Consider the following 16,364-nt stretch of genomic DNA (forward strand, 5'->3'; position numbering starts at 1 on the left):
CGTGTGTTTATAGTTTAATTATTTGAGTGTTTTGCACTCTTGTGTTGACATTTCTGCCTTTATAACGGAGGGGATTATAATTAGAGGACGGTTATGTTTACAATAAAAATGTTTAAATGTAAAATATTTTTCTCCTGGTCCTTATTTTAAATAGGTCATAAAATACCAATAATTATCGATATGAAACACTTATCGTGATACAGTTTTCAGCCATATCGCCCAGCCCTAATCTTACATGATAAAAATGTCCAATAAGAAAGATCAAATTATGAATATTTGTCTTATTATAGATTTCAGTGTAATCATTGGACTCGACATGATCGGTCAAACCGAATGCCCAGTGCACACAAACAGAAAGATGAAGACGTTCAATAACCTCCAAACAATCCTCTAATCAATGTAGAAATCAGTCCATTACAGTAATCAGAACAATTAATAATAACATTAATAAACACCAGCATCATAATGATTTGACTCATTTCCTTTTCACAAACAAACACAACTATTGGTGTAATAACACAAAAACACACAAGCGTTATATTTAAAGCATTTACGCTTTTATTGCACAAGTTCTGCATGGCTCTTACATTCTGTGTGTCTAAACTTTGGCAAGATTGAAGCAAAAACAAAGACAGAAATCATCATCCCTCAGGAGAGTCTGGGATATAACGGTGGAGTCTGACTGGTCTTTATTGCCCTCTACTGGTAAACCATGAACACTTCATAGACAAAAACTATACACATACATTATTTAAACATTAACATAGAAGACTGTACAAAATATACATATGTACACACACACACACACACACACACACACACACACACACACACACACACACACACACACACACACACACACACACACACACACACACACACACACACACACACACACACACACACACACACACACACACACACACACACACACACACACACACACACACACAGATTGTTTTACACAGTTTGACACAGACACACATTCTCAGTCATCAGATGATGGATTAAATAGAAACAATAATTCCTCTGGTAAGGCCAGTCCAGATTTTATATAAAAATACTATATGCTTTACATAAACACTAAATTCATATCCAGTTAAACAGATCCTGAGGTAGTTCTGCAGCCCAAATGATCAAATGCACTGAAAATTAAAACTATATTGCAGAAATATGTTGACCGATCTCTGCAGATCTGCTGGCTCATGTTTCTGTGTGTGTGTGTTCAGATCGACTGTCTGCAGTGTGTGATCCTCAGTCATTTAAAGGTGCAGTGTGTAGTATTCATGAGGATCTATTGACAGAAATGCAATATAATATCCATAACTATGTTTTCAGACCTTACATAATGAGCCGTTATGTGTTTATTACCTTAGAATGAGCCGTTTCTATCTACACACACCGCGGGTTCCTTACAGTGAAGCCGACATTTTGTGCCATCATGTTTCTACAGTAGCCCTAAAGGGACAAACTTCTCTACAGAGCGCTAGTCACTCTCTGCTGTCTCAGACGACATGTTTGTCCTGTGTGGGCCACCGTAGCTTCTCTATGTGCTCCGAGAGGGAAAGATGTAGGCTGTGTTCGAAATCGCCCCCTATACCCTTAAATAGGGCACTATTTGAGTGAACATCCATTTTTAGGGGTGTCCGAAACAATAGTGGACGTTTTTGAGTGCACTCATTCAATCCCACCATGCACCGCAATAACGAGTGTACATTAGATGTACGCGCTGGAGAATACAGAATATGCTTGTTCGATGCCCGATCGGCGTATGACAGCAAAGTCCCGCGAGAGCATTTCGAGAGCAAACGAGAAACAACTCCTTATGCTTTTGAAACGTTCTCTCACTCAACCAGACGGTGTACTCTCAACGCACTGAGAGTCGCGCCCTGGTGAATGAACTTACCGCTGTCCGATTCGCCCTATGTACCCTCATTCTCCATTACTCCTCTACTCTAAAAACGAGTAGAAAAACAAGCTTAAAGTTAACCCTATAACTCTTTACTTGTGTGGCACTGAACTTACTTGGAAAGGGGAATAATAAAGTAACTAATAAGCATTTAATTAAAAAAATAACAATAATATTTGTATATGCCGTAGTAGGCCTATATATTTCATACTTTATAGTAGGCTACTATTTATATTATGGGCGTCAGAAGCAAAAAAAATGTCGGTGGGTCCTTTAACAGAAACATTTTACTGGAGTAGATGCAATTTACAAAAAATATACTTAAATATATCGGCTTGTTTAAACGTCTGGTTGACGAAGAGACAGCTACGGAACACACAATCTTCTACAGCAGCAATAGTGTAGGGGTAAGACGTATGGCAATAAGATTTGACGCAAATTGATCAGAGGTTCGAATCCGCCTTTTACCAAACTCGCACTGATCCTTTTATCCATCATATATCAGATCGGAAAGGAAATTATTTTCTATGAATATGAAGAAAATATTAGAAAAGTGAAAATAAAGCTACTAACGCGTTTAATCAGTGTTTATCAGGGTATGTAAACAGACGTGCTCAATTAGAGACGATAAGTGAGTGCGCCCAATATCATTGGTCTTAAAAAGTGTGTGAGTCGATGCCATCTCCTGGCGAAACGCGGGAATTCATTCAATGCACGGCGCGACTCTCGCAGTGCATTATGGGTATTCTCTAGCCGTCGAGCATACATCGGTTGCAAACTCGTTATTGTGGTGCATTGTGGGATTGTATGAGTGCACTTAATAACGTCCACTATGGTTTCGGACACCACTAAATGGCTGTTCCCTCAAATAGTGCCCACAGCTGAATCAATCATCCATCCATCTTCAGAACCGCACTGGTCCAGCCCAATATCATGCATACAGGTATAAATTATCCTTTTTAAGATGATTATTATATTGTTTGATTAAGGTTACATGCTAGTTTCCGTAGCAGAGTTCAGGATAAATCTTTTCATTATTACTGGAGCTGCCAAACAGCACAAGCACAAACTGCAAAAACGGCTGCCTTTCCGGCGCACTTAGTGTCCGAAATCACTCACTCGTTTTCGAAGTGGACTATATCAGTGGACTAATGTAGGGAATAGTGAATGAGGGTATAGGGGGCGATTTCGGAAACAGCCGTAGAGTCTGAGGCCCTGTAGAGTTAAATCATGATCCACAGGCCCTCAGCAGACACTGTCATGGACCTCCAATGTTTCTGTGTCCCCTGAACTCAGTCGCCCTTTTCCCCTTCTAGCAAAACGTTTGTATAACACGACAGCAGCCAGAACCAGAACCACCAGAACCACCAGAACCAGAACCAGAACCAGAACCACCAGAACCAGAGCCAGAACCACAGTCAGTCCCACTGGCAGAATCCAATAACCTACATGAGGAAGAGAAAAGAGGGAAGAGAGTTTTTAAATTCACTGTTGATGAATTCTGTAAAGCTCTCAATGCTCCAGCTTTACTCACAGCGATGTTCAGTGGCATCAGTTTTGTCTTCATCTGTGTCCTTCAGATTTCCCTTCGAGTCTGTACAGAATATTATAAGGTCAGTCATGCAGTTTAATATTAATTTGCTGATTAAAGATAATATTCCCACTCCTCCTCTGATGTTCTCTGACCTGTGAGTGTGAGTGTGATCAGGATTTCTCCTCTATAATCCAGAACTCTGTATGTTCCAGTGTCAGTGGATGTGAACGCATTAATGGTCAGATTCCCATCACTGTCGGTCAGTCGATCACTGCTGACCCCGTGACCTCTCGTCCACACCTCTGTCCACTCTCCACTGGAGTTTGTGTCCACTTTATCAGCATTGGTCAACAGAACATCCAGCTTCAGCTCCTCACCTGTGTTCACAGAGATCTCATCTGAGGAGAAACACACACACACTCAGCATTATTATAATGTGTCCATCAGTCAAGACCACACACACAGATTTAGGATTGGCTGATCAGATTTAAACATTTATCATTGAGATAAAATCAGCCGTTGGAGAAACCCAATCCAATCTGAATATCAGTGTCTATCAGAGTCTCTGAATGCAATACTAAAGGAGATGCAGAAACACACACACTGATGATGCTTTGATCTGTTCTGACTTTACCCTGAATATGAAGTTGGTACTCCAGGATTTGTCGCTCCAGCTCCGTCTGATGATTATGGTAATAGACAAGCAAGAAGTATTTCCCAGCATCCCTCAGTCTCAGATCCTTGATGATGATGTCACATGATCCTTCTTTAAACACTCGACCGGTGCAGTTTTTCTTCTGACAAACATCAATGTTTTCTGACTGACTATTAAAACTGATTTCCAAAATCTCTCCGGCCTCAAAGTCACATGACAGGATGGCGTTTCCTCCCTTCATTCCTGACACAGATCTAGGGGAGGATCCTGCAAATACACACAGGAAATGACAGTCAATGTTCAGTAAATGTTCATTAAATGTTCAGTAAATGACAGTAAAATAAATGTGGCATTTCTGTCTATTTTCTCAACTCAATGTGATCATAATATTCTGTAGAGTTATGTCAGTGAACTGGATTAAATATGAATGAAGTAGCCAACAATATTAGAAGTGTCACATCACTAATGTTTGACATGTTGATGACTGTAGTATAAATCTGTGTCAGATGTTGATCTCCTGAACATCATTTATTCATCAATAAACTGATAAATGAATAAACCAGTGATGTGAGTGTGTGTTATTTATGGAATATGATAGGAAATGTCAGAACAGAAACACAGTCGACTAGAATAACTCTAGACACTGGAAATCAAAAACTGTTTCTATGAACATAAATTATACTGACCGTTATAACTGACCAACAGCAGCAGAAGAAGAGGAAGAAGAAGATGAGGAAGAAGAAGATTCGACCTGATGAGGAAACACAAGAGCTGTGATGAGACACAGGGACTATAGCAGGTTTGCTGAGTGGGGATTTTAAAGGGTAACTAAACCCCTGCTCAGAGCTTAACTCCACCCACTGGCAATTTTTAAAAAATGCTGGAAAAGTGGAGAGAGGGACGAACCGAGGGCGGGGCTGAGCGGAGACAGAGGGACGAACCGAGGGCGGGGCTGAGCGGAGACAGAGGGATGAACCGAGGGCGAGGCTGAGCGGAGACAGAGGGATGAACCGAGGGCGGAGCTGAGCGGAGACAGAGGGATGAACCGAGGGCGGGGCTGAGCGGAGACAGAGGGATGAACCGAGGGCGAGGCTGAGCGGAGACAGAGGGATGAACCGAGGGCGGAGCTGAGCGGAGACAGAGGGATGAACCGAGGGCGGAGCTGAGCGGAGACAGAGGGATGAACCGAGGGCGGGGCTGAGCGGAGACAGAGGGATGAACCGAGGGCGAGGCTGAGCGGAGACAGAGGGATGAACCGAGGGCGGAGCTGAGCGGAGACAGAGGGACGAACCGAGGGCGGGGCTGAGCGGAGACAGAGGGACGAACCGAGGGCGGGGCTGAGCGGAGACAGAGGGACGAACCGAGGGCGAGGCTGAGCGGAGACAGAGGGATGAACCGAGGGCGAGGCTGAGCGGAGACAGAGGGATGAACCGAGGGCGGGGCTGAGCGGAGACAGAGGGATGAACCGAGGGCGGAGCTGAGCGGAGACAGAGGGATGAACCGAGGGCGGGGCTGAGCGGAGACAGAGGGATGAACCGAGGGCGGGGCTGAGCGGAGACAGAGGGATGAACCGAGGGCGAGGCTGAGCGGAGACAGAGGGATGAACCGAGGGCGAGGCTGAGCGGAGACAGAGGGATGAACCGAGGGCGGGGCTGAGCGGAGACAGAGGGATGAACCGAGGGCGGGGCTGAGCGGAGACAGAGGGATGAACCGAGGGCGGGGCTGAGCGGAGACAGAGGGATGAACCGAGGGCGGGGCTGAGCGGAGACAGAGGGATGAACCGAGGGCGAGGCTGAGCGGAGACAGAGGGATGAACCGAGGGCGGGGCTGAGCGGAGACAGAGGGATGAACCGAGGGCGGGGCTGAGCGGAGACAGAGGGATGAACCGAGGGCGAGGCTGAGCGGAGACAGAGGGATGAACCGAGGGCGGGGCTGAGCGGAGACAGAGGGATGAACCGAGGGCGGGGCTGAGCGGAGACAGAGGGATGAACCGAGGGCGGGGCTGAGCGGAGACAGAGGGATGAACCGAGGGCGGGGCTGAGCGGAGACAGAGGGATGAACCGAGGGCGGGGCTGAGCGGAGACAGAGGGATGAACCGAGGGCGGGGCTGAGCGGAGACAGAGGGATGAACCGAGGGCGAGGCTGAGCGGAGACAGAGGGATGAACCGAGGGCGGGGCTGAGCGGAGACAGAGGGATGAACCGAGGGCGGGGCTGAGCGGAGACAGAGGGATGAACCGAGGGCGAGGCTGAGCGGAGACAGAGGGATGAACCGAGGGCGGGGCTGAGCGGAGACAGAGGGATGAACCGAGGGCGGGGCTGAGCGGAGACAGAGGGATGAACCGAGGGCGGGGCTGAGCGGAGACAGAGGGATGAACCGAGGGCGGGGCTGAGCGGAGACAGAGGGATGAACCGAGGGCGAGGCTGAGCGGAGACAGAGGGATGAACCGAGGGCGGGGCTGAGCGGAGACAGAGGGATGAACCGAGGGCGGGGCTGAGCGGAGACAGAGGGATGAACCGAGGGCGAGGCTGAGCGGAGACAGAGGGATGAACCGAGGGCGGGGCTGAGCGGAGACAGAGGGATGAACCGAGGGCGGGGCTGAGCGGAGACTGTTGGGGAAAAATTTAATCACAGAAGATTTAATCTTCCAGACCTGTTTTCTCTATTGTGTTTTAAATAAGTCAGATCAAAGAGGCCTCACCTGTGGAAGCCATACATTGTCCCTTTTATCTTTCATGGCTCCTGGAATTGGAGTTCCTGACTAGCATCTATGCGTTTGAATAGATATGCTGATTAAGAGTAGGTGATACTCTGTCTGTTGTTACAGATGAAGGACCATTGTGTTTCTTGCTTTTAATTGCTCAAGGCGAAACCTTCAGTGGGTTTCGCCAGATGTATGGGAAATTACTGAGGGGGTTATTTAGACATTGGGGGTATAAGAAGCTTGTGGCTTCTTTGTGTCTCCAGTTCACACTCAAGGTAGCCTCGAGCGGCTGCGTTTGACCGTGGCTCTTCCTTGCAAGGAAAATAAATCTTTATAAAGACAATTGGATCTTGGTTTGTCTCTTATTAGTGATGTCGACGAATTAATTTTTGCCATTACAGTTGGTGTCAGAAGTGGGATTCCTTGGATGTGCCTTCTGGACCCCGAGAGCAGACAGTGACCCGATCATCCTGGACTTAGAGTCACAGCCTTACCCCGAAGAATTGAGGGAGAAGGGCTGACTGCTCTGGGGGTGTCCGGAGGGTCCAGACACTGGAATCAGAGAAAACGAATCCGATGGCAACGGGGCGCTTCTGGTAAGAGACAAACTTTTTAAATTCAGGGGGAAATGTTTTATTTTTTATTTTATAGAATTTGGTTAAATTGAAAATTGAATTGATAGGGATAAACCATTAGGCGAGTCTGACTCTGTGGCAAATGCAGCGTGAATTGATGTTTTTTACGAGGTAGAAAAAAGAACTGAAATCACGTGGGCGATTAAATACCTAGATTGGTATAAATAAGACCTAGATTGGTCTGAGAATAAATAAGACCTAGATTGGTCTGGGAACCATATTACCTAGATTGGGTTGGTTCCGCCCGCGGTCAGGTAACCAGGGCACAAAATCGAGCGCTATTGCGAGCGTCTGCCCGGCTGATCTTGGGTGAAGAGATCAGATCTGTACGGAGACGTCCAACAGATTAATAGCGCGCGCGCGAAAAGCCACAGAATCAGACTGCCAATATGGGGAAATCCAAAGCAAGCTAGCTGAATATGAGACACCGGTATTTTATCAAATGAGAAAATTATATGGCCAGAAATGCATGCAACGTATACGAAGTTCATTAAATGTCATGATTTGAGTGTCACCGCTGAGTGACCGGACTGGGACTGTGAAAGAGAGTCAGTTGAAGGAAAAGGATAAATCGATGGGCTGTTGTGAGAACGTGTGTGAGAAATGTGAGCAGACACTGAAATGCTGGGTGTGAGAGGCATTGACTGTGGAGAAATCAAACGGAGAAATTAAAATGTTGTCTCATCACGCAGAAGCCACAGCTGTTTAAAGATCGCCGGTGAGTATGAACTTTGACTAAATTTTAGCTAACAATTTGAGTAATATAATCAGTAATTTAATTAGACGGGATAAAGATTTTGAGAAGAAAGAGAGCAAATGCTGTAAGCAGCTCCGCTCTGAAGCCCTGACTTCAAAGAAATTTGCTGAACTGATGAAGGAAATGGGCAGAAATGTTTTTATTGTAATTAGAAAGTTGATCAGCAACTTGACTGGATACAAACAAAAGAGAGAACAAGAAAATAAAAATTTCTAGATATTTGTGCTTATTCATTAAATTATAAAATAGGTGAGGTATCATTATAATCAAAGGGAAAATCCCAGAAGTGACTGAGATATAAAATTGAGTAACTAAAAATGATGTTGGTGAAAAGAAGAGTAGAAAGTGTGGCAAATCAGGCCACCAGACTAAATTTTGTAAACGAAACTCAGTAAAAAGAATAAAACAGATTTACACTCTAAGAAAATGAGAAAATAATAAGCTTAATAAAGTCTTTAGCATTACTTTTGAAGGACTTGAGATAATTTTAATATGAGGTTAAAATTAAAGTTAAAGATGATAAAACATGTTGTAAAAGATATATAAAATATATAAATCCTGATTAACCGAGTTAAATGAAAAAGATATAATAAATATGTTCTTGCTCTTCTCACCTTTGCAAAACTCTGATAATGATGATTTGACTGAATATTGGGTTGTTGAAATAACTATAGGTGTTAAAATGTTGAAAACCCTAGAAATTGATGTTTTGGTTTCAAAAGATAAGATTGTGCTGATCTGAAATAAACCATTTGTAATCTCAATCCGGCCACCACGTGGCCTAATTTGAGTAACAGAGACTCAATCTGAGTGGAAATTAAAGTTTCTGAATTCATTTTGGGGGCAAAAGACAAATATAAAGTTATGATCACTTGAAAATGTGATTTCTGATTTGAAAACAAAGCCAGATCTTACACTGAGCTAGTGTGAGGAGTGAAAGGTTTATGAAAATGCAGTGTACCAGCCCTGAAGGCCTCAGAGTCTCTCTCTCATCCCAGACCAGCTCAAAGCTGATATATGAGCCTGTGCCACAGATGATAGAAGATATTGATGAGTAAAAGCACAGGGCATTATGTGAACACAATAGACAGTTATTTGTTAAGATATAAAAAAGGTGCCATCAAGAGGGCAATAAGACGGAAATTGAACTGAAATTTTGATTAATGTATGATATGACCAGTAACTTCTGTCTACTCTTAGTCTTCACCATGTACAGAACTGATGGCCTTAGTCACAGATGTAGCAGAACATTAAATGGAATGGAGAGTTGTTTTGGCTAAATTCACAGTGTGTAATCCACGCACTGTTAGGTTGCGTCTTTGAAGAAGTATGATGGATTTTAGTGATTAAGTTGTGTTATAATTAACCTGTCTCCATGTTTTTGCTAATTTGAAAGCAGACCAGATGGCTCTGATGACTCTTGAATGCACTTTCCGAAAGGCTCTAGAAAATATCGGATCCTGTTTAGGGTCAAAGATCTCAAAGCGATGACGAGGTTGAGCACGATGTGGTTGTTCCCGATGACGGGTAAGACTTCCTACGGCCTGACAGGATAGCAACCCAAGCCAGGGGAATCACGATAAGTCGCCTTGGACCCCCTACCAAAAAAAAAAAAAAAAAAAAAAAAGGGAGGAGGGGGTTTTATGTGAGGTGTGTATGAGAGGTGAGGCAGATGTCTGTGAGGCCAGCAGCATCTCTGTTGGGGGGGAAGCTGTGTTTCGTAAGGGCCAAGGTCAAGACTGGACACAGCAGCCCCTGCCCTAATATTGGCCCCTCTATACCGCTCACCAAATACCGCATAAATTGAGAGCCAGGAAACACCCTGAAGGAAAAGAGCTATGAATGAGATCGGCATTCAAGAGCCAGCTGAGACCATGCTGTGATTGTGATTGATAACTTTGTGGAGCAGAACAAAATTTATTTGGATTAGTAAAACTGTATGATATTGAACTAATATGTCTCTATCATAGTCTTAATCCTGCAGGTCATTAGGATGGCAGAGGATAATTTGGAGACATGGTGATGGCTTTAAGATGAGGATGGCTTTTGAAGTTTAAAGAGAAGGTCTGAATAACAAAGAAATCTAAACTAAAGATAACTTGAAACAATAAGTTACACTATGAAATTTCTAAACTTTGTGAAGGATTAATGATTTAAGGGTTAATGAATTTAACATTATAGTTAAAGTCTTAGAAGACTGTTGAAAAGATTATCTGGGTGAGAGAGAGAGAGAGAGGCTGGAAACAGGGATTGTACTATATCTGTTATTGCTCAGTTAAAGCTGAGACTACACAAAAACAATGATATCAGAACAAAACAACCCAGCTGACTTTTCTAAAAATAAATAACTAATGAACAGACATATTTGAAACTGGTTAAGAGACCATGTAAAAGCACATCTTGAGAATGAGCAGTTCATATTTATGTGTCATGATTGAGTGTAGTGTGTCAGTAACCTCTGGAATTAGTGTCTTTATCATTACAGATGGGTTGAGTTAAACAAAACAAAACTTTAGAGGAAGTTGATTATTCCGAGTGAATCTGATGAAAAGATGATCAGGACATGGGACGAGCTTTAAGTGGATTGGACATCCAGCTCTGTCTGTCACTAGTAATTATGACCAAATTTGTCATGGATGAAGACTATTTTAATTTATCTTTGGATTAATTAAGAGACAAAATGACAATTTAACTGAAGTCACTATCCAAATGATCTAGAGACTCACTCATATTTACGAAAGGCCGGAGGGCGAACCAAAAAGATAACTTCTTAAAGAATATCTAGATAACTTCTAGACATATTTTGATTCATACAGGAAACAAAAAATAAATAGAAAATAAAAATAAAAATTAGGATTTCTGACAGGGATTGTGAACAATCAAAGTCAAATTAGGCTAAAATGGATATTGAAATATGAATGCTTTTTAAAATAGAGACTGGTTTTAACCAGCGTTAAAGAAATTGATGTGGCAAGTTTGATGATAAGAATCACTGCCAAATGACATGATATAAGAGGAGTTTTAATGGACAGGGCATGGAGAAAAGGGTACTTTAAAAGAAATCCTAATTGATTAATTAATTAATTTTGTTTATTGATAACAGGAGCTGAAAAGATTTTGATAAAGAATTGGGTATTGAGTATGATTAAGTATGATGTCACGAGATAAAGATGAGTGAACGAGCTGATTGAACGTAATACGAATTGATAATTTTGTCATTTTGATGAAGTATATTTAACATTAACAAATTTAGATTTATATTTGTTAATGGTTAAATATGAGGTGGGCTATGATGAGTGAAAATGGTTCTGTTGGAAATAGTAAGTAGGGAAGTTTGTGAAGAATTGTGTTGAAATGACTGACTGAAGGAAGGTTGATAAGAATGTGATGCACAGTGAGAAACTGTGGGCAAAGCACAAAATGTAAACTGAAGGATGTTTTATGTAGAGATTTAAGGCGCTAAGATGGATTATTATCTATCTTACTTATTTGTATTGTTTAGTTTGAGTTTGAGTGAATGCCAAAAAGGTCTGTTATGATTTTGATTAATCAAAAGAACCACTGATTGTTTGTTTTCATATATGTTTTCTAAAGTGTTTAGTCTCTGAGGAGTGACTGTGGGTGGAAATTTATGAATGATGTGTGAATGTGCAAAATGGCGTCTAGACAAGAAGTGATGGCAAGCCTTGTTTACCCCAACAATATTTTCAATGATTATGATAAATGGCTGCATGGGCGAGCCTGCAGCCAAAGGGGGAATGGTAATGGTAATGGTACTCAAATGAATGAAGTTTATAAGGGGGTTACAATATTTGCTGAAAATTTCGCATTTTGATGCATATTGAAATACATGAAAACGAGAAAAGGCCTTGAGTAAATCTGAGCCCGTTTGAGACATTTTTTTTGGAAGACCACCATTCATGGGAATGGAAGGGGGTAAACAATAGCTTGCATCAATAGAATTGTGAATTATTGCAAAGAAATGTCTTCTCTGTTGTCTGATATCTGTGTGCAGGCGAAAGCTGCTACAGGGGAAACCGGCTGAGACTCCCTTGCACAACATCAAGCCAGGAGATCACGTGGTAAAACAGGACCTGAGTACGAAGAGCTGGAAAGCGGAAAGGTGGCTAGGGCCTTTTGTCAGGCTTCTGACGACACTGCCGTCAAAGTAGCGGAGAGAGATCGACGTGGGTGCATGCGAGCCATTGCAGAAAGATCCCACCAGTGATCGGGGAGGAGGAGCCGAGAGGAGAGAGAAGCAGGAGGCAAACGTCTGTGCGAGCAGATATATAAACATCATTTGCCGTTATCATCTCAGGAGCAGAGACACTGGCACAACGTGGTGCTGAGCCAATCAGTTTTCAAGTTAAAGAAGAATTCAAGAATCAAGAAATCAAGAATTCGACCACAGGGAACTGCACAGCGGTGATAGGCAGTATCACAACAGGTTTTACCTGTACGTTTAGCAAACCAAGTGACACTTCGCATGCTGTAATTTGGGTTTGTGGTGACAGAAACCATTTCATGCCACAGAAAGACTCGACAGGTTGCTGTTACCCAGCTTTAATGAATGTGATGAGTGACTATTATTACTACTTCTATTTTTATTATATACACATTTAAAAATTTTCTTTTTTGCAAGTTATCAAAGAATGATAAAAGGGGGAAATTGTTGGGGAAAAATTTAATCACAGAAGATTTAATCTTCCAGACCTGTTTTCTCTATTGTGTTTTAAATAAGTCAGATCAAAGAGGCCTCACCTGTGGAAGCCATACATTGTCCCTTTTATCTTTCATGGCTCCTGGAATTGGAATTCCTGACTAGCATCTATGCGTTTGAATAGATATGCTGATTAAGAGTAGGTGATACTCTGTCTGTTGTTACAGATGAAGGACCATTGTGTTTCTTGCTTTTAATTGCTCAAGGCGAAACCTTCAGTGGGTTTCGCCAGATGTATGGGAAATTACTGAGGGGGTTATTTAGACATTGGGGGTATAAGAAGCTTGTGGCTTCTTTGTGTCTCCAGTTCACACTCAAGGTAGCCTCGAGCGGCTGCGTTTGACCGTGGCTCTTCCTTGCAAGGAAAATAAATCTTTATAAAGACAATTGGATCTTGGTTTGTCTCTTATTAGTGATGTCGACGAATTAATTTTTGCTATTACAAGACAGAGGGATGAACCGAGGGCGAGGCTGAGCGGAGACAGAGGGATGAACCGAGGGCGGAGCTGAGCGGAGACAGAGGGATGAACCGAGGGCGGAGCTGAGCGGAGACAGAGGGGATGAACCGAGGGCGGAGCTGAGCGGAGACAGAGGGACGAACCGAGGGCGAGGCTGAGCGGAGACAGAGGGGATGAACCGAGGGCGGAGCTGAGCGGAGACAGAGGGATGAACCGAGGGCGGAGCTGAGCGGAGACAGAGGGATGAACCGAGGGCGGAGCTGAGCGGAGAGAGGGATGAACCGAGGGCGGGGCTGAGCGGAGACAGAGGGATGAACCGAGGGCGGGGCTGAGCGGAGACAGAGGGATGAACCGAGGGCGGGGCTGAGCGGAGAGAGGGATGAACCGAGGGCGGGGCTGAGCGGAGAGAGGGATGAACCGAGGGCGGAGCTGAGCGGAGACAGAGGGATGAACCGAGGGCGGGGCTGAGCGGAGACAGAGGGATGAACCGAGGGCGGGGCTGAGCGGAGAGAGGGATGAACCAAGGGCGGGGCTGAGCGGAGACAGAGGGGATGAACCGAGGGCGGAGCTGAGCGGAGACAGAGGGATGAACCGAGGGCGGGGCTGAGCGGAGACAGAGGGATGAACCGAGGGCGGAGCTGAGCGGAGACAGAGGGATGAACCGAGGGCGGGGCTGAGCGGAGACAGAGGGATGAACCGAGGGCGGGGCTGAGCGGAGACAGAGGGATGAACCGAGGGCGGGGCTGAGCGGAGACAGAGGGATGAACCGAGGGCGGGGCTGAGCGGAGACAGAGGGATGAACCGAGGGCGGAGCTGAGCGGAGACAGAGGGATGAACCGAGGGCGGAGCTGAGCGGAGACAGAGGGATGAACCGAGGGCGGAGCTGAGCGGAGACAGAGGGATGAACCGAGGGCGGGGCTGAGCGGAGACAGAGGGATGAACCGAGGGCGGAGCTGAGCGGAGACAGAGGGATGAACCGAGGGCGGAGCTGAGCGGAGACAGAGGGATGAACCGAGGGCGGAGCTGAGCGGAGACAGAGGGATGAACCGAGGGCGAGGCTGAGCGGAGACAGAGGGATGAACCGAGGGCGGAGCTGAGCGGAGACAGAGGGATGAACCGAGGGCGGAGCTGAGCGGAGACAGAGGGATGAACCGAGGGCGGAGCTGAGCGGAGACAGAGGGATGAACCGAGGGCGAGGCTGAGCGGAGACAGAGGGATGAACCGAGGGCGAGGCTGAGCGGAGACAGAGGGATGAACCGAGGGCGAGGCTGAGCGGAGACAGAGGGATGAACCGAGGGCGGAGCTGAGCGGAGACAGAGGGATGAACCGAGGGCGAGGCTGAGCGGAGACAGAGGGATGAACCGAGGGCGAGGCTGAGCGGAGACAGAGGGATGAACCGAGGGCGGGGCTGAGCGGAGACAGAGGGATGAACCGAGGGCGGAGCTGAGCGGAGACAGAGGGATGAACCGAGGGCGGAGCTGAGCGGAGACAGAGGGATGAACCGAGGGCGGAGCTGAGCGGAGACAGAGGGATGAACCGAGGGCGGAGCTGAGCGGAGACAGAGGGATGAACCGAGGGCGGAACTGAGCGGAGACAGAGGGATGAACCGAGGGCGGAGCTGAGCGGAGACAGAGGGATGAACCGAGGGCGGAGCTGAGCGGAGACAGAGGGATGAACCGAGGGCGGGGCTGAGTGGAGACAGAGGGGATGAACCGAGGGCGAGGCTGAGCGGAGACAGAGGGATGAACCGAGGGCGGAGCTGAGCGGAGACAGAGGGGATGAACCGAGGGCGGAGCTGAGCGGAGACAGAGGGATGAACCGAGGGCGGAACTGAGCGGAGACAGAGGGATGAACCGAGGGCGGAGCTGAGCGGAGACAGAGGGATGAACCGAGGGCGGAACTGAGCGGAGACAGAGGGATGAACCGAGGGCGGAGCTGAGCGGAGACAGAGGGATGAACCGAGGGCGGAGCTGAGCGGAGACAGAGGGATGAACCGAGGGCGGGGCTGAGTGGAGACAGAGGGGATGAACCGAGGGCGAGGCTGAGCGGAGACAGAGGGATGAACCGAGGGCGGGGCTGAGTGGAGACAGAGGGGATGAACCGAGGGCGGAGCTGAGCGGAGACAGAGGGATGAACCGAGGGCGGAACTGAGCGGAGACAGAGGGATGAACCGAGGGCGGAGCTGAGCGGAGACAGAGGGATGAACCGAGGGCGGGGCTGAGTGGAGACAGAGGGATGAACCGAGGGCGGGGCTGAGTGGAGGGCGTGCACCTGAGACCCGCAGTGACGGATTGATTGACAGCTGTCAGACTCGCGAGTCGCAAAGATGGAGAATGACTGTAGTGACGCCAGTAGCTTTGCAACAGAACGTTCATTCTCCTACCTTCACCTGAAGTGGAGGAGGGTGGAGTCTGTAGACACAGACCCAGAGCCTAATCAATGCGAGCCGCTGCTCAAACTGCGTTAACTCCTGATGCAGACGATGCTAGTGAAGCAGCAGCGCAAGAGAACAGACCTAATCTATGAACAGTCAAACCCTTACACTGAATGCCACTAAAAGTAGATCAGATATCTGATATACATTTAATGTATTTTGATTCAAATGAACTAAAAGCTATTCTAAACAGATTTCCTCAAATAAGTTAGACTATAGGTGTTTCTCAATGTCAAGGATCCTTCCTCTGTAGGACTAGTCCTTCCAAGTCACTTCCTTCAGAGGCTAGGCGAGACTCCTCTTTAGCATTCGGAGAACATGTAAATGGAACAGGCTTGCAAGTGCGCGTCAGCCTCATTACGTCAGTGAAAAGGTCCGTTAGCCATCAATAACGTCATTTGTAGAATATCAATACGGTTGTAATTTGTACTTGCATTTAAAAGTTAATAATAATAATAATAATTAATTACATTTATATAGCGCTTTTCTAGGCACTAACTCAAAGCGCTTTTACATAGAAGGGGGGAATCTCCTCAACCACCACCAACTGTCACCAAAA

The 16,364-nt window shown here is 46.0% G+C and overlaps 1 protein-coding gene across 3 annotated transcripts in view; it reads right to left on the reverse strand.

The window, feature by feature from the left end:
* Nucleotides 1-543: 543 nt before the first annotated feature.
* The window catches only part of LOC307133313 (uncharacterized protein), a 42,309-nt gene continuing 26,488 nt past the window's right edge, over nt 544-16,364 (reverse strand). For 2 of the 3 annotated variants that reach the window (XM_079828308.1, XM_079828307.1), the window contains 5 exons: nt 4,785-4,849; nt 4,078-4,365; nt 3,596-3,841; nt 3,444-3,503; nt 544-3,354 (listed from right to left, as the gene is read on the reverse strand). In XM_079828308.1, the coding sequence (XP_079684434.1) occupies nt 3,155-3,354; nt 3,444-3,503; nt 3,596-3,841; nt 4,078-4,365; nt 4,785-4,849 (859 nt within the window). In that variant the 3' untranslated portion in view covers nt 544-3,154. The remainder of the gene's footprint in view (nt 3,355-3,443; nt 3,504-3,595; nt 3,842-4,077; nt 4,366-4,784; nt 4,850-16,364) is intronic. The other variant, XM_079828309.1, reaches the window with a different exon arrangement.

Source organism: Gobio gobio (genome assembly GCF_949357685.1).
Source record: "Gobio gobio genome assembly, chromosome: 11".
NCBI lineage: Eukaryota > Metazoa > Chordata > Actinopteri > Cypriniformes > Gobionidae > Gobio > Gobio gobio.